The 20,557-nt window shown below is 51.9% G+C and overlaps 1 protein-coding gene and 1 long non-coding RNA gene across 4 annotated transcripts; one reads left to right on the forward strand and one right to left on the reverse strand.

The window, feature by feature from the left end:
- Nucleotides 1-255: 255 nt before the first annotated feature.
- LOC141569244 (uncharacterized) lies at nt 256-3,425 on the reverse strand. The gene is made up of 3 exons (XR_012492743.2): nt 3,319-3,425; nt 1,938-2,005; nt 256-763 (listed from the first exon to the last, which is right to left on the reverse strand). It is a non-coding gene; the product is annotated as an uncharacterized LOC141569244 (long non-coding RNA).
- Nucleotides 2,923-19,492, forward strand: KMT5A (lysine methyltransferase 5A). 3 transcript variants are annotated; one of them, XM_074321690.2, is made up of 8 exons: nt 2,923-3,078; nt 6,831-6,952; nt 8,071-8,227; nt 11,293-11,512; nt 11,889-11,976; nt 15,778-15,837; nt 16,729-16,919; nt 17,646-19,492. In XM_074321690.2, exons 1-8 carry the CDS (start codon nt 3,069-3,071, stop codon nt 17,854-17,856), a joined length of 1,059 nt encoding a protein of 352 aa, XP_074177791.1. In that variant the 5' UTR covers nt 2,923-3,068; the 3' UTR covers nt 17,857-19,492. The 3 variants fall into 3 exon arrangements, with proteins under 3 accessions (XP_074177791.1, XP_074177793.2, XP_074177790.1); XM_074321692.2 differs by lacking the exon at nt 2,923-3,078 and adding an exon at nt 3,891-6,563; XM_074321689.2 differs by lacking the exons at nt 2,923-3,078; nt 6,831-6,952 and adding an exon at nt 6,256-6,563.
- The last annotated feature ends 1,065 nt before the right edge of the window (nt 19,493-20,557 follow it).

Here is a 20,557-nt window from a genome sequence, read left to right on the forward strand (position 1 = left end):
CATACAAAGGGTGCCAAAAAAATGTATAGACATTTTAAGAAAGGAAAAAACAATTAATTGTAATACTCAATATATACTGATAACAAAAGATGAATACAAGTCACGTTTGACTTCTGCAATTATAAGAGGTGCTCAAAGTTATCATAAGTGTCCAGATACTTATGAGTATAGTGAACTACTGCTTGAGCATAGGTAACATCTCTTAAAATGTGTATACATGTTTTTGGCACCTCCCCCCGCCCCGTGTGTGTGTGTGTGTGTGTGTGTGTGTGTGTGTGTGTGTGTGTGTATCTCCATACTAACATTCATATAATGGGGCAAATACGTATAAAACTTAAAGAATAGGATGCAGTTAATAGATTGTGGTGGCCACTGACTGTAGAACTTTAGGATACACATGTTGCATTTGGTAGAACCTTACAAGAACAGATGATGATGTGAAATATTTAACAACAGCAAAAACCTACAGCAAATACAAACAAAGATAACGCTAGAGTAAGGAAAGTCACCTTTCTTTTAGCACTGGTGTCATTTCATCCACGTGATGTGGCCATCTTAGGAAAATGGGAATCATTAAACAGACATTCCAGAAACATGTCACAATTCCAAGTCTCCAGATTATTGTAATTTATGTAACTATTTGCAACGAATTACCTTTCAGATCTACCAATATGTCCTTTGCTTCACACCAGGTAGTGGCTTCCCATTAGACTTGGAATAAAAGTCTTAAATCCTTACTGTGGCCTTTGTGTCAGTCAGGGTCCTGTCAGGAAAACAATTTAAAACAGGAAATTCATCAAACAGGTGGCGAAGGACTGACAAAGCAAAAAGGCAATACTGAGAAAATAACAAAGAACAAGTTGGGATTATCAGAACTAGAAGAATCAGAGGAGCCTGGGAGAGCTGGTTCTTATGATTCTGAGAAAGGGTCACGATCACATCAGTACTGGCATTTCAACAGCTTAAGGGAGGGGACCCTGCAAAGCTAGGCCTCAGATCCCTGAGGAGGGGCTGCAGCTGGTCCTTCTGAGACAGCACATGGAGGCTGGTTCTGGGAGTGTGGATAGAACCTGGACGCTGAACCAAGTGTCCTGCGAGAGCAAAATGGCGTTACTTAGGAGACCCTGATAGAAATAACAAGCAAACAAGCATGAGCCAGTCCCTCATCCCTGCCTTCCAGTCTCCCTGTATCCTCTCTTCTTGACACAACCTAACAGTAGCTGACGAAGGAGCCCGATACCACAGAGCAGGGCAGAGAAAAGTAGATTTGGAGCAGAGAGAGCAGCATAGCCTATGAGGGCCTACGTGATCTAGCCCCTGTCTAACTTTCCAGCCTAACCCCTCCACTCTCCAAATCGTATACTCAATTCCAGTTACATTCAGTTTTGTTTTTTCTTTCCCAAGCACTCACGCTCATTTCCATCTCCAGGCATTTGCACTTGCTATGCCCTCTACCTATAGTACCTTTTCCCATGGATGTTACACATATTTAGGGTTTAACTTAAAACCACCAACTCAATGAGTTTCTCTGACTTCACCCATCTAAAGAAGCAACGTTCTCCCCACTCATGCTCTGTAAAATTTCCCATTTTTGTTTTACTCATAGCATTAATCACTATTTTATGTTATCTTTCAAACAGTGGTTTCTTACTTGTTTCTTCCCTTAAAAATATAGGGAAGGATGTGTCTCACTTGGCACTGTATTACCCTTGGGGGATCAGATAATGCCAGGTATATACGTGCAGCTCAACAAATGTTGAATTCATGAATTTTAGAGAAAGCAGATCTTTCTCTAAAAGCTGGAAGGAACCTTGGAGGAGATCTCAGCCCAACTCCAAAATCATTTGACAGCTGGAGAAGTTGAGGGCCAAAGAGCTGAAATGATATGTCACGGCCATAGTAAGTTGCACTTTTCCCAGTGCTTCTATGTACATTACCTTATTTTGCTTTTGTACTTTTCTGTTGCAGTAGCAGGGTCCTAGGCCAATAGTGGGGTCTCCAAAACCTTTTTGGGGACCAAAGAGAGAGAATGAATGAGTGACATCTGCCTACATCCCCAGGAGGGGCCCCCAGGGAAGAGCTGTAACAGGACACCTTCCTTGCGTTTAAAGCAAAGAATATCCAGTACATCCGACAGACCATACTGATGGCAGCTCCCCTGGGTGGGGAACACTGCAGGGCTGTTTCCCTGGGGTTAAGGTAATCATCTAGTGGACTAACAGTCAAAAGACTGACCCAGGTATTTCCAAGATGGCAGAATAGGGGGAAAAAAACCCCACAACAAACTGACCCAGGCCCTGCAATTAAATTGCTGGGTGACCGTGGACAGCAAGTAAGTTGCCTGTTCCCTCTGGTTCTCTGTTTCCCCATCTGTAAAGTGGGTGGGTATGTTGGGCTTAGGATCTCAGAAGTTCTGGGAGGTTTACCCAGTGACTCAGATGGTAGGCACTATGTCAGCCGGTTTTGAATACTGGAATAACAGATTCTTTCAATAAACCTTTCAAACCGAGGAGTGAATGGATTAAACTGATGGAGGGTCAAGGTGCTGGAGATGCCAAACTGCAGGAAATCCCAGGTCGTAAGGGGAGGTCGAAGGTCAAAGCTTGGGTTCCCATCAAATTGGAGAAAAACCGGAAGTCCCAAAACTGGTCCACTCTGAGCCGGGGACTCCAGCCGCCAGACTAAACCACCTGAGGCGGAGCTTCAGTACCGGGAGGGGGCGGAGTTCGGGGCCTACCAATGGCAGTGCGGGTGTCCTTCCACCGCAACCAATCAGCGCAGGGAAACGGTAAAATTTAAACCCCCCTCTCACCTCCTCCGCGGGGACCTGTCCCGAAAGCGTCTGCTGAAAGTGTGGCCACTCGCCCCGCCCCCACCTGGGAGGCGGGGAGAAGGGCGGGTTTTCCCTCCCGAGTTCGCCTATCATGGCCTGCGGCCTGGGGAGAGGCGGGCTGCGGCGCCAATCAGGGCAGCAGCCGGAGCTCTGTGGAGCAGTTGGCTACAGTCGTTGCAACTTTTTTCGAAAGCTGCGTTTCCCGGGAGATCCTAGGCGGTGACAGACCAGGGCCATGGCTAGAGGTATTTGCCCAGGTGGCCAGCGCCTGGGTGGCTGGGGTGTTGGGTCACGCTGAAAAGAGGATTGGGGTGGCGGGAGCGGCGGCGAGGAGGCGCCCTCCTGCTGGCTGCTCCGACTGAGCGCGGGGACAGGGGTGGGGGATGCTGCGGAACCTTCCCCGCCCCGCACCCTCCCCGCTCCCAAATCCCCCAGAAGCCCCTCCCACTCCCTTGCCTGGGTTTCCACTCCCGTAGTGTGCGCACCAGCTGGCCTGCCTCTCCAGAGGATCCATATGTCAAAGCTCTTTGGAAACTAAAGCGCACGGCACCTCCGGGGAATGGTTGTTATTGATGCAAGGAGTGGGGAGGATGAGGCTTCGCCCGCTTCGGGCTCTCTGGTTGGGAAAGGAGGTGACCTCGAGGCGAGGGCGTAGATCGGTAACCCACATCCATGGGGAGCGCGTCGGAGTGGACACCGCGGCAGGCGCCTGCCTTCCCTCCACACGCCGAGTCAGCTCTGCGCCGCCTGGGCAGAGACCGGGCCCCGTTGGCCCACCTTGGGGTGAGACGGGTCCCCTGGCATCTCCCCGGGGCCCTTCGTCCCGTAGCTGGTCAGGACTCATGCCCATCGGAGACGGCTTGGGTGGGATAGTACAGCCGCGGGAGGCAGTGTCCGTGCCCGAAGTCCTTCTTTGCGCACTTAGTTTCCTCTCAGGACAGTAGGACCCTCGTTATGCAGCAAAGAAATTTGCAACTGCTGGTCATTTCCAGATGCTGTCTCCTTCAGGCATAAATTTGAGCATGACAGTTGAGTAGAATTATTATTTTTAAAATAATAAATTGAGGTCTTAGAATTTTTCTCAGAATTCCAAGGCATTACATTTTAGTAGCAATTTGCCTTAATGTAGTGTTCTCCCTACGGCAGTTATAATGAATAAAATAAGGATTCATTTAGCAAATATTTATCGAGCCCTTTTGTTTTCAGGCCCTGTACCCAATTGCATCATTAATTCTCCCAGCATCCCTTTAGGGTCTTTTGGGACAAGACTTACCCAGATTCTGATTAAGCAATGAGGTATAGTGAACTTCAAGCTAAAGAGCTTCATAACCCAACCCACAGAGAAAATTAAGACCTGTCTGAGTTCAAGGCAAGCGATATACATTCTTTATGGTAAAGTACCCTTATATATAGCAGAATTGGGTTCAGATCCTGGCTCCATCAGTATCTTAGTCGTGTAACCTTTAGGCAAGTGGTTTATATCCCCTGAGCTTCAATTTGTATGTCTGTAAAATAGGAATAGTACCTTTCCATAAACGGTTGGGATGGTTAAATTTAATAGTGTATTATTGCAGGGCCTACCACATAGTAAACATTCAATAAGGGTTAACTATTAGTAGTTTGCTGTTTAATTCTATTTCTGTGAGATCCTGGGCAACACTGAGTTTATTTCTGCTAATGGGTGTATTTATTATATATATATATGAACACCTCCTGTACAGAGAAAGGGAAGACTGTTTTGAAACTTATACTGAACGATTTGTGTTACATCTTCTGGATACTAGAGCTGCAGCGTTGAGAGGAGTGGGAGTGGGTACTAGACTTGGATTTTAATGTATCCTCTGCACTTGACTAAAATAGAGAATGCTATGGCCATGAGTACATGTGTGGGGGGCAGGGGTTAAAATAGTATGTGAAGTCGATAAGATGATCTGAGCAGCTGCTTCCTGCTCCCAAACCATGATTCCCATGAGAGTTTGGCAACAAACTGCCAACCTTCTCTGCCCTGCAGACACTGTTTCAAATGGCTTCACCGGGGTGTCAGAGTGTCACTTTAGAATCCTCTTTCACGCTAGGCATAGCCTCTTGGTATTCCAGTGGGCAGAGTTCGTGGTTGGGAGTGGCAGAGTTGCGAGGGGTGCCCTGAATGAAGGATGCTAAAGCTGAGCTGATTTGGGAGGCTTCGTCCTCAGCAGTGTCCTGCCATTTAATCCTACTGAGTCTTATCCGTCCAAAGGGCAGGCAGCTACTTAAAGTGATAGCCATTTGTTTATCTGGGGTGTTGGAACATGCCCTGGGTGGATTATGGAATTCAAGGTTCATGGTTTTTACCCATGAGGACGCTGAGGCCTAGACTGAGAAAGTGACTTGAACACAAAGCGCGTCTGGGACTGATGCGGGGAGAGAAACCCGATCCTTGCTCCCAGGCCATGACCCGAGCAGCAGGGCCCAGATGCCCTGAGGTGTCTTGTTTGCATCTGACTTTGCACAAATACAGCTCCTTTTTGGCCTTGAGCCCTCAAACCCTAATGGCTACAGTGCAGTGACACAGGGCAGTGAACGATGCCAGACAAAACACCAGAGCGCCTGGAACCCCTGCTTACCTGGGACATTTTCTCATGGGGGTGGGATAGGAGCCGCTGGTGACTTGGTAAACGTTTCTGCAACACCATTTGCTCCTCCCAACTATAATTTCCTCATCTGTAACTGGCGGAAAAGCATAGTGGCTGGGAGTGTAGACTCGGGGGTCAGTTGCCTGGGAATCCGTTTCTAGTTCTGAGAACTTAGCCAACCACCTCACTTCTCTGAGCCTCAGTTTGCTCATCTGTGGAGAAGAGATAATAATAATGTCTACCTTCCTAGGGGTGTTGTGAGGTTGAATGAGATGACGTACGCAAGAGAAGCACCCAGCAAACTTCCCATTATAACCTTAGCTCTACTTCCCCAAGGCCTGTACCGGTCAAGCGCAGGCCACCTGGGTTTATCACTTTCTAGTTCTGTGGTCTTGGGCAAGCCCCTTCACCTCCCTTGAGCTTCAGTTGCCTCATTTTAAACAGGATTGCCAGCGGACCTGCCCCCACCCCCACCCCCCATGGGCTGTGGGGAGTGGGGAGGATTAAATGCCCATAAAAACGCTCCATGAGCAGAGGCTCGGGCACACCGCTACTCATTGCGCCTGGCACAGACGGGTCTCCCAAAATATCCGTGAGCCAGCGAGAGAAGGAAGGAGCCTGGCGGGCGGACAGCCCGGGCTGTCATTATCATGTTTCCCACCCCTTCCTCGGCGAGTGGCTGAGGACGCGCGCGAGGGGGCGCGCCCGAGTCGGGATTCGTCGCGGCGGCGCGGCCCGCCCAGCCTCCCTCCCTCCGGAGGAGCCTCGCAGCACCGCCCCTGCCATCCCCCCCGCCCCCCCGCAAGCCGGGAGCCGGACGGTGGGCGGCGGCGGTGAGCGGGCGGGCCGCGGAGGACGCGCCGCCAGCGCCTCCTCCCCTGCGTCCTCGGTCCCGGGCCGGCCGTGGCTGCCGCGGCGCGCGAGTGCCGGGCGCTGCCTCGCAGGCCATGGGGGAAGGGGGCGCCGTGGGGCGCCGCCGGCCCTTCCCCGGGGCGCCGCGGCGGCGCTGGTGGCGGCGGCAGCAGCAGCAGCAGCGGCAGCGGCAGAGGTGGTGGCCGGGCCGCGGCGGCGGCGGCGAGGGCGCGGGGCGCGCCGCCATGGGCCTGGCGGGGCTGCAGGTGGGTGTGTCGGGCCCGGCCGCGCGGGGGACGGGCGGCGCGCGGGGCCCGGCCGGGCCGGGCGGTGGGAGGGCGACGCGGGCCGCGGCCCGGCCCGGCAGGCCGGCCCCTGCCTCCCGGCGGCGCGGGCGACCCATCGCCACCGGGCCCTCGGAACATGGCTGCGGTGGGAAGCGCCGCTGCGGCGCCCGGCCCGGGCGGCCCCGCTCCCCGCCCCGCCGCGCCCTGAGCGCCCCCTCCCCCGCTTCCCCGGGTCCCCCTCTCCAGGCAGGAAGATGTCCAAGCCCCGCGCGGTGGAGGCGGCGGCGGCGGCGGCGGCGGTGGCAGCGACGGCCCCGGGCCCGGAGATGGTGGAGCGGAGGGGCCCGGGGAGGCCCCGCACCGACGGGGTAAGCAGGCACCCTCCCCGCACTCACCCGGCGCGCCCCGCCGGCCCCGCGCCGCGAGCACGTGGGCTCGCCCCGAGGCCCCCCGCGCCGCCCTGGGGCAGGGATGCGGGCGGGGCGCCCGGCCTGGCAGTTTCCTTTTCTGCTGCCTGCCTGGGAGTGGCGTCCACACTTGCTCCGCCATGACCCTGGCGATGTGTGACCTCGGAAAAGTTTGTGCCTTTATGGCATTTCCACACCCCGAGACCTGGCTACCACGGCGGTGGCTGCCTTCCCAGGGTGTGCGGGGCCTGCCCGGGTCCCTCAGAGCGGTCACTGGTCTCCCTGACTTGGTGTTTAATAGCTCAACAGGCAGAAGGGCCCTCGCAGTGTTTCCGGGGAAGCCCTCTTGTCTGTGCTTACTCAGAGCAGCGGTCCCACACCCAGAGACACCAGCAGTGACCCTGACCGCCCCACCAGCCTGCCCACCCTCCTGTTAACGCCAACATGCCGTTTGCAATTGAGTGACCACCCGAAATGTGCTGGCATTGGGCCCTGCTTTCATTAGCTCTCCACTCCCCGCCCCACCCGGAGAGAGATTTCCCCCAACCGCAGTCCAGTCTGCAGTCCCGAGAGGCTGCTGGGCTGCATTGGTTTGAAAGGGGCCAGGCTTGGGCACACAGAAGGCTCAGGCAGTAATGACAAGTCCTGCCAGCTGACTCAGGACCTAGAAGTGGTTCATCAGGTTCCCTGCGGCCTGTTTCTGTGCTAGAGTCCCTCCAGCTCCTGCCAGGGGGGTTAAGTTCCTGCACAAAGGCCAGCCCTTCAAATTCTGCATTTGTTTACCCTGGGTCATTCTGACCTCCCTGCTACTGGTAGGTTGTCTTCTTATATAGACCTTTGTGTACAGCTGGTTCTCCTGCTGGCCAGATGTCCCCTTAGTGACCAGAGTTAGAGACCACATGTGTTCAGGAAACATCTGACTTGGACCTGCGAGATTCAGAACCTTCCACTGCTCTACTGGGGCTGGCACCCCCTGGACGTCCTGCTTTTTTTGAGAGATGATGACATTGGTTTTGTGAAATGCTATGGGATCATCTTCTTCTTCAAGCCTCTTTCAGAATATGCATTTGTCGTTTTAGGAGAACGTGTTTACCGGGCAATCAAAGATCTATACCTACATGAGCCCGAACAAATGCTCTGGAATACGTTCCCCCCTTCAGGAAGAGAACTCAGTTGCACATCACGAAGTCAAATGCCAGGGGAAGCCATTAGCCGGAATCTACAGGAAACGGGAAGGTAAGTCTCTGAAATAGCCCTGTTCTGACCACAGCCGCTAGGGAGGCAGACGCCTCTCCCCTCCATAATTATGCACACACATTAAGTTTTTATCCAGCTTTTCCACACCGAAGTTCGGAAGGAGCCCTGTTCTGTCTTGCTGCTGAGAAACAGACATGGGGGGGAAGAGTGGCCTGTCCCAGGGCGTGTGCCCTGTTGGTCTAACAGGTTTTCCTGCTTTCACAATAGTTGGCATGTCCTTCAAGCTTGGTTGTCTTGCCAAGTTGCAAAAATAATGCACCTGATTTGCAGTTAAAGAGGCTCACAGGTGCCAGAAGTGCAGAAATTATGAGCCTAGGTTATACAGACCAGGCGCTTGCAGTCCTAACTGTGTTGTGTGAATGCCAGGAACTGACTTCCTTCCCTTTTATGAGCTCGCCTTGACCTCATTTCTAAAGTTTCTTTCCACTCAAGTGTTCAGAACTACTCTCTAAAGCAGCATAATCCGCAGTGAGATTTGGAGTTAAAATATCGAACAAGAAAATACATGGTTAGTGAAAATAATATCTGGCCCTGCAAAGCAAGCTGAAACCTCCTAGAAATCTTGCTCTAATCCAAATATTCCTTTTTCAAGCTACAGTGGGGAGTGTGAGCTCTCCTCATTCACCATGCTCCCTTCTAATAAAACTTGTCCTAAAGAAGCAGAACTGGCCACCAGCAGCTCCATACAAGGAAGCCTTGTATTCATTAACAGAGAATGCCATAAGCGATGGGTTAGCCCAGCCTCTGGGGCCAGATCTGAGAACGGGCGGGCAAGCCCAGAACCCAGGGGCAGGAGCCAGCCCCGGCTTGATTCTCCCCAGTGTACAGGGCAATGCTCTTGTGTCGGTCTTCAAATTACTTAGGTTCTAACCCTCACTCTGCCATTTACATGGAGGAAGCTTGGGCAGGTTGCTCCTCTTTTTTGAGCCTCACTTCTCCTGTCTGTAAAGTGGGAAAGAGAGGAGTCCTACATCGCACGCATGCTTTAACTAAGGTCACTTAAAGCATGGGTGCAAAAGGGCTGTGAAATGTCCATACCATCAGCCCTTCCTTTGCTGGACTGTGAGTATCCCGGCCTGGTCCTCCCTGATTGGCAGCACTTAGGATAACACCTGCCACGCCGGGGGAGGGGTGTCCTCTACATGGTGGTCAGCCAGTCTCACATCCCTTCCGGACTGGGGTGGAATGTAAATGGTTCTAAATGACACGAGGCACAAGCTAGCTTGTTTGGCTTGTAGTGTTACTAAATGGCAATGATGAGAATTTTGGGACAGATACACTTTGGAGGAGACCCCAAGGGCAGGCTCTTGTCCTTGATTCGCCACCTTTTTCTGCCTTGGAGCAGACTGGTGTGTCAGCTGATGTTCACGAGCTCCACACACTCCTAGGATATGCACGACCGCCGGCCTTCTCTCCCTCTGGTTCCGCTCAAGGAGGCTTGTAAGGGAGTGAGAACGCCCTGGATGGGTTTGTTTGTTTGTTTTTGTTTTATTTTATTTGTTTTAGTTTTATTGGGGAATATTGAGAACAGTGCATTTCTCCAGGGCCCATCAGCTCCAAATCGTTGTCCTTCAGTCTAGTTGTGGAGGGCGCAGCTCACTGGCCCATGTGGGAATCGAACCAGCAACCCTGTTGTTCAGAGCTCGAGTTCTAACCAACTGAGCCATCTGGCTACCCCCATGCCCTGGATGGGTTTTAATGTCTTTATTTTTTTTCTCTTTTGTTTATTGAGATATAATTTACGTATCATAAAGTTTACCATTTTAAAGTGTACAATTCACTGGTTTTTAGTATATTCACAGATGGATGCAACCATCACCAGTGTCTAATTCCAGGACATTTCCTCACCCCTAAGAGAAACCCCGTCCCCATTAGCAGTCACTCCGCATTCCTCCTTTCCTGCAGCCCCAGGCAACCACTAATCTACTTTCTGTCTCTATGGATTTGCCTATTCTGGACATTTCCTATAAATGGAATCAAACAATTGTGTTTGGCCTCTTTCAGCATCGTATTTTCGAGATTCATTCATGTTGTAGCATGTGTTAGTACTTCATTCCTTTCTGTGACTAAATAATATTCCACATTTTATTTAGCCATCCATCAATTGATGGACATCTGGGTTGTTTCCACTTTTTGGCTATTCGGAATAAGCTGCTACATTCATATACAGGTTTTTATGTAGACATATGTTTTTAATTCTTTTAATAGAAGCCTAGGAGTAGAATTGCTGGGTCATATGGTAACTCTATGCTTAACTTTTTGAAGAACTGCCAGACTCTTTTCCAAAGTGACTGCACCATTTTACATTCCCACCAGCAATGTATTATTTACTTATTTTTTAAAAGTAAATCATTTTTTTAAAAAAAGTGACTAGCTCAACACCAGCGTTCCACAACTGTGTTGAGTAACAAATCATTTCGAGGTCCCTCATACCGTACTGACCAACGTCCAGGCACCGTGCTGAGAACCTCTGTGAACGCCGGGCGGTGGCCCTGTTCCTGGGGCAGAGGTTAGGGTTACTACCTATGCCTGTCCATCACCGCTGGCCCACTCTTTAGGAATTGAGCTTTTTTCCTGGGGTCTGCAGCCCAATTCCTGAAAGCTACTGACCGAACGCTCGTGCCAGTATTGTTCTCTGTGATGCTTCTGCTTCAAGGTCTCTGATGCAGGGGACCGCTGTGTTCATTAACCAGGCGGGAGGAATCCTTTCACAGTGTATACACGTATCAAATCATCATTAGGTACACTTTAAATATCTTGCTGTTTTGTCAATTAGAGCTCAATGAAGCTGGGAAAAAAAAAGAACGACCACAGAAGGCCAAAAGCTCTGCCCAGTGTCTGGGTCAAAAAGGAAGGCCAGATGCTTCCCCCACAAGAGCTGCTGGCGGGCACCGGGCTTGCTAGGCTGAGGGCACTGCTGCTAACACCCTCGTGATCCTCTCTCCTCTCCAAGCCTGTCTTAGGACACAGCTGACGACGGTCTAGAAATTGGGAGACAGAGCGTCTGGAATAAACCTCTGTCTTTTTGTACCCTCTGCCTCCAGAGAAAAGAAACACTGGGAATGCAATACGAAGCACCATGACGCCTGAGGAACTGAAGATCAAAGACGTCAGGAGAGGCCCCCTGGCACCTTTTCCAAACCAAAAATCTGAAGCCTCAGAACCTCCAAAAACTCCGACCTCGTCTTGTGATTCTCCCAATGCAGCCATTGCCAAGCAGGCCGTGAAAAAGCCCGTCAAGGGCAAACAGCCCCCTCGGAAAAAGTAAGTGCCTCTTGGAATCTCGGCACGCAGAGCAGTTCGGGTTTTGTGACCCCAGGGAGGCTGGTTAGGGCTAAGCGGGCCACCTTCTCTCACTAAGGCTCAGACGCCTTGAGTCACCAGCAGTGACACCATTAGCTGCCAGCATCTCAGGCTGGCATGGGTGCAGACTCTCGAGAACCACTCCCCTCCCAACGAGAGTCGGCAGCCTGTCTCTGACGCTCTCCCCCTGAGGCCCCGTGACCACAGGCCGCAGTGGACACTAGTGTTTAAGTGACATCATTTCCAAGGAGCCGCCCCCTAAGGAGTTGTATGCTTCCTGGGTGCGAGTGTGATTTCAGTGCTAATACTTGTTTTCTCCTCTTCCCTCCCCACCCAGAGCTCAAGGAAAAACGCAACAGAATCGCAAACTCACCGATTTCTACCCTGTGCGAAGGAGTTCCAGGAAGAGCAAAGCTGAACTGCAGGTAGGGTCACGTGGTTTTAGTTCCAGCTCTTGGAGGGGCAGGTGGCCCAATGGGTAGTGCTTGGTATGCACGACCTGAGCCTTGTGTGTCAGTCTTGGGGCGAGTCTTTGCCTCTCTGGCCTCGATAGTCTCCTTGGTCTCGTGGAGATCATCATAATGCCCAAGGTCACCGTACGGCTTGGTTAAGATGCCTCTGGGAAGGAGCCTCGTAACCTGGAGCGCGTGGCAGGGAAAGTCAGGTGTTACGCTGAAGGCAGCTTTTCCAGGCTTGTTGGCAGGGCCATGGGAGCCTGGGACTGTGGGGAAGGCCGCGTGTTCTTTCAGAGGTGGGTCTGTCGGCTGTCCAGAAGTTCCCGCGTTGTGTCTCGGTGATACAGAGCTGTGGCTTGGGAGCCACTTCCTGGTTGTATGACCTTGGGCCAGCGACTTGACCACTCTGGACCTCGGCTGCCCTCTCTGCAAAATGGGATTATGAGTATCTTGGGTTGTTGGGAGGATTAAATGCCTCAATGCACATAGCACACGTGGAACTGTGCCTGGCACACAGTAGGCTGACTTCCGGGGGCTCCTCTCTGCTCTTCCCACCCAGCTGTGGTCCCTGGGCACATGTGAAAAATAGGCAGGAAGGCTCCGCCCACTGTTTGCAGAGTGCTGAGCTCTGCAGCCATCAGTCAACATTTAATGCAGTGAGGTGTGGTTATTGCCTTTCTGTGAAGGAAACCTGGGGTGTGGTCTGGCCCTGCAGCCCTTCCAGCCTCCACTCAGGGGCCTCTCAGCAGCCCCTCTGCCCTCTCACCCCCAAAGCAACCTCAAAGCAGGGGAGCAGTGCTCAGGATTGCCGCCCCCACAGGGAGGTGTGGGGCTCTTGGCTGCACACATAGTCCTTCAGCCATTTTTATGTTAAATCTATAGAGACAGATCTGGTAATCTAGTATTCTCTCTCTCTTGCTCTTTTTTTTCTTTGAATTGATGAGGCTTCATTAAAAATAATAGTAATAAGGGGTCCCTTTTTCGCCCATGAGAGGAGCTTTGGCTTTACTTCCTTAGCAAGGCAATGTCTTCCGGCCAAGCAGGAGCTGTTATAAAATGTTTGCCTGCAGTGGGAGGCTGTGCTAGGTCACTGTAAGACAGCACTGCAGCGGCCGAGGCGGTGCCAGGCCGCAGAAGCAGACACCTCCCAGCCGCAGCATGCCCACACAGGGCGGGCCTCGGGCTGCAGGATGGGGGCAGCAGAGTTGGCCTTTTGAATAGAAAAATAAGGGCTTTTCTGTGTAGGGGAGTGAAGGCTGCAATGGGCCATGAGGCAGGTCTGCTGAGTCTCGCAGCAGATGAGGGGAAGGGGACAGACATTTGCTTGCTTCACCAAAGCCCGCTGTGGCACAAGAAAGCCGCTCTGTCACTGGGCAAGGAGCCCTGCTGTGCCCCTCATGTTTGTGTTGGCACTGCTGAGTGAACACTGGGCCAGGCGGTGTCTTCTCTTGATGGCACAGGTAAAGCTCAAGGGCAGGGTAGCGTGGCCTCATCTAAGGGGTGAGGTCAGTCCTGACCTGCCTGCCCTCTGGGCAGCAGATACCGGGCCCAGGTGGGCGGGGCATAAGAGGGGTGTGGGGAGCCAGGGATGAAACTGAAATTAAAAGCCTGGCAGACATGTCATCGAGTTTGAAGCCAGAGTAGCCAGACTGGTTCCAGGGTCCAGGGTCTGGGTCCAGGGCAGGAGGGTGGGAACTGGGCCTTGGAGAGATGCCCTGAACCGCCCTCCTCCAGACCCTGTGTACCCCACTCAGCTCAGTCTGCCTCTAGGACCCTGTTGGCCGCTGCCAGAGTTCTCTCTAGGAAGCGTCCAGCTGGTTGTTTGCGTGCCCCAAGCCCCCGAGCCTCCAAAATGAAACTCAGTCTCTATGGCTCTGCTTTCAGGGCATCTAGCCGGTCCCAGCTTTCCTCAGCTCATCTTCTCTGTGCCATCCGTGTCCTCCACTCACAGGAGGAACCCGCCCCCCCCATCGCCTGCCCCAGTTTTCCTACGATTACTACCGTTAATGTAGCTCACTGTACTTCTCACTCGTCCCTGCGTGTTATCATTAATGAATTACTCAATGTGGGGTGGGTGTGTGTGTGTGTGTGTGTGTGATTGTTGTTGTTGTTTTGAGGGCTTACTATGTGCCAGGCGCTGTTCTAAGCCCAAGAGATTCTATAGGAAATAAGACCAGGGCCCTGTACTTAGGAAACTTATATTCATGCAAGCAGCATGACTTAACATTTTTAAAAAAGAAGACAACCAAAAAGCAAGATCATTTCGGATAGCACTTTGAAATTAATTGAATAAAACTTAGTCATTTGATGGTGTGACTAGGCTAAGGCTATTTTAGCCAGGGTCATCAGGGAAAGTTCTCTGAGGAAGGTGCCTTTTGAGCCGAGACTGGAAGGAAGGGAGGAGGAAAGCCCGGCAAATGGATTGGGGGAAGGGTACTCTAGGCAGGGGGAACAGTAAGTGCAAAGGCCCTGAGGCTGGAACAGCCTGGCCTCCTGAGAGCCAGCCAGTGTGGGAGCAGATGAGGCTAGAGAGGCAGAACCTCACAGGCCATCGGAAATGGATTTTATCCCAGTAGCAGTGGGAAGCTACTGAAAGGCTTTTGTTTTCCTTTAAATAAACTGTTTGTCTTGGAATAATTTTAGATTTACAGAGAAACACAATGCAGTATTCCCACAGACCCTTCCCCAGTTTTCACCATCTTTAACGTCTTAGGGTGCCCTGCTGCATTTTGTCACACGAGGGAACCAACACTGATACATTACTGTCAGGTCAACTTCCTGGAAGGCGTTAAGCAGGAAAATGACATGATCTCATGTACATTTTTAAAAGATGCCTCTGGATGCTGTGTGGAGGGCAGAGTGAGGGTGGGGGTCAGAGTGGAGGCCAGGAGCCCCTCGAGGCGGTGGCCGCAGGTGTCGGCCAGCACAGGCATGGCTTGGCTGCAGGGCAGCGGTGGGGATGGAGAGGAGTGGGTTGGGTTTGCGAGTGTCTGGTGGGGTCTGTCGTAGCACTCGTAAATCCCTCTAAGGTTGCAGAGACCGGGTCTTACTCACCACTGCGTCCCTAGTACATATTGCAGATGTTCCATAAACACGTGTGGACGGAGTGACGCGGGCTGCAGGCCGGTGCTGCTGGCTGAAGCAGTGTCCTGCGTGGGGCCTCTGTGCAGAAGGGTCTGAGCTCAGCTGTAGGTGGAGGGCTCTGCTGTTCGCACGGCTCCCACGTGTGCTGTCCAGTTCGCTGGGTCAGGGCTTCTGGTCTGTCTTTGTATAGCTTCCTTCGGGTCCCTGTGCACCTACCACAGTGGCACCAGGGTCAGGGATGGAGTACCAGGAGGGGGTCCTGAGGGACAGGCGAGAGCGTCTGCTCCTCTCCAGCTTCCCTCCAGGGCGGTGTTGGCTCTGGGGTGAGAGGCCCTTGTGCTCCGTCTAATGGTGCGGCCTCCAGTCAGCCCCAGTCGGTTTTGCATGAAGTCAGAGACCTGATAGTCGATGGCAGTGATTTTCATATTTTTTTAAAACACAGCGTGGGCCACAACATAGCCACAACCTTGGGGCACCACTGTGTCCCTCCTGGTCCATTTGAACCCCAGGTGGCAAATTGTCCACAACAGATGGGCAGTGAGAAAAGGACAGGAGGTTTGGGGGCTCAGGCATCCTTGGGGACCCATGTCATGGAGGCCAACTGTGGGTGACCTTGTGGTGTGCCCCAGGCGGGTCCAGAATGGCCTGGGAGAGAATGCTGATGTGCTTCTTGTTTTCACTTCTCAGTCTGAAGAAAGGAAAAGAATAGACGAATTGATCGAGAGCGGGAAGGAAGAAGGCATGAAGGTAAGGGCAGCAGCCCCACAGCGGAGGCCGAGGCAGCGAGGTCAGAGCGCTTCGTGCTGCGGTAACCCCTCAATGGTCTGGCCAGTCGGACTGCTAGCTGCCTAGGGGCCAAATGCTAAAACCATTGTTAAGGCAACGTCTCCTGAAGGACTGTATGTGAAACGTTATGCTGGCAAAACTTTCAATTGTGGAAAACACATACAACATAAAATACACGATTTTACAGTGTACAAATAAGTGGCATTAAGTGCCTTCACAATGTTGTACAACCATCATCCCTGTCTGGTTCCAGAATGTTTTCCTCCTCCCAAATGGAAACCCCACCCCCATCAGCAGTCACTCCCCACTCCCTCCACCCCAGCCCCTAGCAACCAACCACCAGTCTTCTTTCTGTCTCCATGGATTTGCCTGTTCTGGGCATTTCCTACAAACGGAATCATACAATAGGTAGCCTGTTGTGTCTGGCCTCTTTCATTTAGCATGATGCCTGGGAAAACTTTTAAAAGGAGAAATATACGTTTTTTCCTAAACTCTGTTTTCCTGGGGAATGGCACTGAATCTGCTACACCACTGCCCAGGCATGTGACCTTGGACATAGCTCTGCTCTCTGAGCCTCTGTTCTGTCATCTGTAAAATGGGGCAATACGCACTTATCAGATCTCTTATGAGGATCCAATGTAATAATGCCAATGGGCACAAGGGAACTTGTTGGGGGTGACAGATCCTGATGACAGTTGTACAGCTGTATACATTTCACACCCATTGAACCATACACGTAAAATGAGAGAATTCTAAGGCATGCCTCAGGAAAGCTGTTAAGTGCTGCAAGCCCCAGGCACCCTGGAAGGCGGCCGGTGTGAACCAACCCTCTTTCTCATCACCTCCCAACAGATTGACCTCATCGATGGCAAGGGCAGGGGCGTGATCGCCACTAAGCAGTTCTCGCGGGGCGAGTTTGTGGTGGAATACCACGGGGACCTCATTGAGATCACGGACGCCAAGAAGCGGGAGGCTCTGTATGCACAAGACCCCTCCACCGGCTGCTACATGTACTATTTTCAGTACCTGAGCAAAACCTACTGGTAAGTCCACTACTGCTGTGAGCGGCAGAGAGGGACAGGCCACAGGGCCAGGGGCGCAGGGAGCCCCTGGTTCTCCCTGTTGCTCCGGCTTCCTATTTAGTTCTTGCTGCCATTTTTCAAAGCTGTCAAGCAGCTCCCCTTCCCCACCCCCCTTTGCATTTTTAATATTTGGGATTGGAGCCCTTCTGGGTGCCATCTCATCAAGCGAGGAGCACAAGCAGACTGGTCACTGCTTCGAGCCTCACTGGGCCTCTCCCGGTCGGGGAATTTGGCCAGAGCAGCTCTGGAAGTCGCTGCGCCTTTCTCCGTATGGCCAGTGTCGTGGATTGTTTTTGTTTTTTGGGGTTTTTTTAGTAGACTTTATTGTACAGGGCAGGTTTAGGTTCCCAGCAAAATTGAACGGAAGGAACAGGAAGTTCCCATTCACGCTTTGCCCCCGCCCCACGCATAGCTGGGATGGTTGGCGTTTGTTCATTTATTTATTGTGCAGAACTCCACAGGTGCCTCTCGGGCCCCACAAAGCCTCTCTCACCCCCTACCTCAGACACCCCACCCGCTGCCTCTCTTGGCTCTTAAAAGACATTTTTGTGAGTCGAATTGCTTTCCCAAAACTGCAGCCATTAATCGACACCCCACCAGAGGTGAGAGCGAGTGTGATTCTGACTGGGTTCAAAAGCCTCTTTATCAATTTAATAACCCTCTGTCGCCCTCCCCCCCCACCCCCAGCGTGGATGCAACGAGAGAGACAAATCGCCTGGGAAGACTCATCAATCACAGTAAATGTGGGAACTGCCAAACCAAACTGCACGACATCGACGGCGTGCCGCACCTCATCCTCATCGCCTCCCGCGACATCGAGGCCGGGGAGGAGCTCCTGTACGACTATGGGGACCGAAGCAGGGCTTCCATCGAGGCCTACCCCTGGCTGAAGCATTAAACGCCTGCCCCTCCTCCACCTTCTTCAATGGACAAAGTGCCCTCAAAGGGAATTGATTTTTTTTTTTTACACACTTAATCTTAGCAGATTCCTTCAGATGTTTTTAAAAAGTATATTAAGATGCCTTTTCACTGTAGTATTTAAATATCTGTTACAGGTTTCCAAGGTGGACTTGAACAGATGGCCTTATATTACCAAAACTTTTATATTCTAGTTGTTTTTGTACCTTTTTTGCATACAAGTCGAACGTTTGTGCTTCCCGTGCATGAGACTCGGCACAGGTTTAAGAGGAAAGAGTCGAACCTGAACTAGGAAGCTGGGCGCCGCGCCTGCGTCCAGCTGAAGAGCCAGGACTCTTCCCGCCCCACCCTCCACCCCCATGTCCTGTCCGAGTGCAGCCGGCCTGGATGGGATGTTCCCAAGCTCTTGTTTTCCTGACGTCGCCACAGGCGCACATGGAAGTGTATGACTATTTTTTTAAAAGCTTTCACAGTTAGTTAGTCTTCCCCTCTGCTTTCTCGAAAGCTTACTGACCCGGTGGCCCATGAGCACGGGCCGGGCCTCGCTTTCCTCTTCCACAGGCTGCTGCTTTTCTGCGCACCTGGAAGCATCAGGGTGGATAATCAGAGGAGATGTGGGCAGGGAAAGGCAATGCTTAGCTCGCCCTGCCGGAGCAGGGCTTCCTGGAACTGGGGTAATTCTTTATAGAAATGTGAACACTGAATTTATTTTACAAAAATAATAAAAATCAAAAAAAGACAAAAAAGACAAAAAAAAACCCACGAAAAAACCACAGAAAACAACTTACATGTACATAGGTCTTAAAGTGAGTGAAGTGGCTGCGATTTTTCCTTTTTTTTTTTTTTTGGTTTTAGTTTTTTTTTTTTGGTTTTTTTTTGTAGAAGAGATTTGAGATGGTATTCTATTCTAATCAAAAATAAAGTTTTGTAGTGGGACCAGAAATTACTTATCCGATCCCCCACATCCTCACCCTCACTCCCTCCTGACCCGATTCTGCTGGGTTGAAAGTTCCAGACCTGCTGTCAGGCTTTTTGTTTGTCAGACCACCTGGTGTCTGCCCTTCCTGCAAACATGCAGACTGTGCAGCCATGAACCGAAAAAGGGTGAGCCTCCAAGCCCTGAAGTGCAGACCCCCACCGCAGGGGAGCGGGCAGGTCCAGCGCCCAGGGATCAAGGCTAAGGGTAAAGCTTTCACCTTGACTGATGGCAGGAGGATAGGTAGTTTCTCCCGCCCGCAAGGGGCCTGAATCTCACTCTTGTTAACCTGCAGTCCAAGGGGCCAGGGCTCTGGTGCCGTGACCTGGAGTCTCCCGGCCCCCTGGCCCCAGGTAAATGTGAATGGAGACAGGTGTGAGAGCCTGTCCTCAACCTTGATGCCCCCCCAGCCCCCAGCCCACACCCCCCCCAGCCTCATGACGGTGCTACCTAAGAAAGTCTTCCCCCCCCATCCCACACTTGCCTGGTCAGTGGTCAGCGAATTGGAGGAGGATCCGAAGGAGTGTCAATGTGAGATAAAATGTCTTGTACCTGTTTGTGGTTTAGCTTTGTATTTAAAAAAAAAAAAAAAAGGAAATAAACTTGAAAATTATTTGTCATCATAAAAATGAAACAAAAATTAAATATTTATTGCCAGGCAAGGCCACCTGTGTATCTGTTTTTTACAAGACAGACGTAGAAAAGAGGTTGGGATTTCTGTTTTATTTTACAAAAGGGTCACACACCAGTTTGTTTCAGTGAATGTCTTCCTAGGGGACAGTTTCTTCATTTTGTATAATGGGGGTCATCTGGTGCTTGTGACGATGAAAGTTAAGGCATGTTGAGCCCTTATGATGCCTGGCATACAGTAAGCATACATTTGAGCTGCTGTAATTGTCCGCTTCTGATGCACTAGACTGGTTTCTCACGTAGGCATCAGCTGTACCTGTCTAAGGCTGGAAGTCCCTCCCCTCTGCCCATCTGCCCTTGATAGGCTGTTAGTTCCCTTAGCCCCAGCACTGGAGGCAGACTGGGATTGTGGGTACAGCCCTTGGTTTACAGGCCAAAGATCCAGGTCCAGCCCAGCTTTAAGCATTTGTCAGCCATCATCACAATCGTGGACAAATCACTTACCTTCTCTGAAACCTGTCTGTCAAGTGGGAACCATCTCTGCCCACCTGCCTTGCGGGGTGTCCTGATGATTCAGTCACTGTATTGTTACCTCCTCACCTTGGAAGTCAGCGGCCAGAGTCGGGGCTTTAGGATATAAAGCTGGTGCCCTGCAGGATGGATCCCAGGAGCTGACTGCTCTGCAGTCCTGCAAAGGACACAGTGCCTCCCGCAACCCTTCTGATCTCGCTGTCCATGAGCCCTGTGGTTCTGGCGTCAGGACACGGATCTGTTTCCCTAGTTGGCCTTCACCAAGGTGCAGAAACCTTTCCCCTTGCTCCCTGTTAATAGGGGCGCACCCATCGAGGTTGCAGCAGCATCTGGGATTAGGAATCGGGCCCCTCATCCAAGACTGTTGAGATGGCATTCTGGACCAGACGTTTAAACGCTGCCGACTTTTCTCGGGAGGCCACGGGGCTGCGGAGACGGCACCTGGGTTCAGCCCTACTTCCACCACTCGAGCTGGGGCCCTGGACAAGTCCCTTGGCCCCCACCGTGCTGTGACCCTGGTGTGCCACAGGAATGACACTGCCCA

Source organism: Rhinolophus sinicus, chromosome 9 (assembly GCF_057876585.1).
Source record: "Rhinolophus sinicus isolate RSI-liver-muscle chromosome 9, RSI-T2T, whole genome shotgun sequence".
In the NCBI taxonomy this organism is placed as follows: Eukaryota; Metazoa; Chordata; class Mammalia; order Chiroptera; family Rhinolophidae; genus Rhinolophus; species Rhinolophus sinicus.

Bases quoted from the DNA above. Each gene is read 5' to 3' on its own strand.
- KMT5A (XM_074321692.2), top strand. From the start codon at position 5,972: ATGAGCAGAGGCTCGGGCACACCGCTACTCATTGCGCCTGGCACAGAC. The intron at 11,977-15,777 runs GTAGGGTCACGT...TTCACTTCTCAG, and splicing joins AGAGCAAAGCTGAACTGCAG to TCTGAAGAAAGGAAAAGAAT. The intron at 15,838-16,728 runs GTAAGGGCAGCA...ACCTCCCAACAG, and splicing joins GGAAGGAAGAAGGCATGAAG to ATTGACCTCATCGATGGCAA.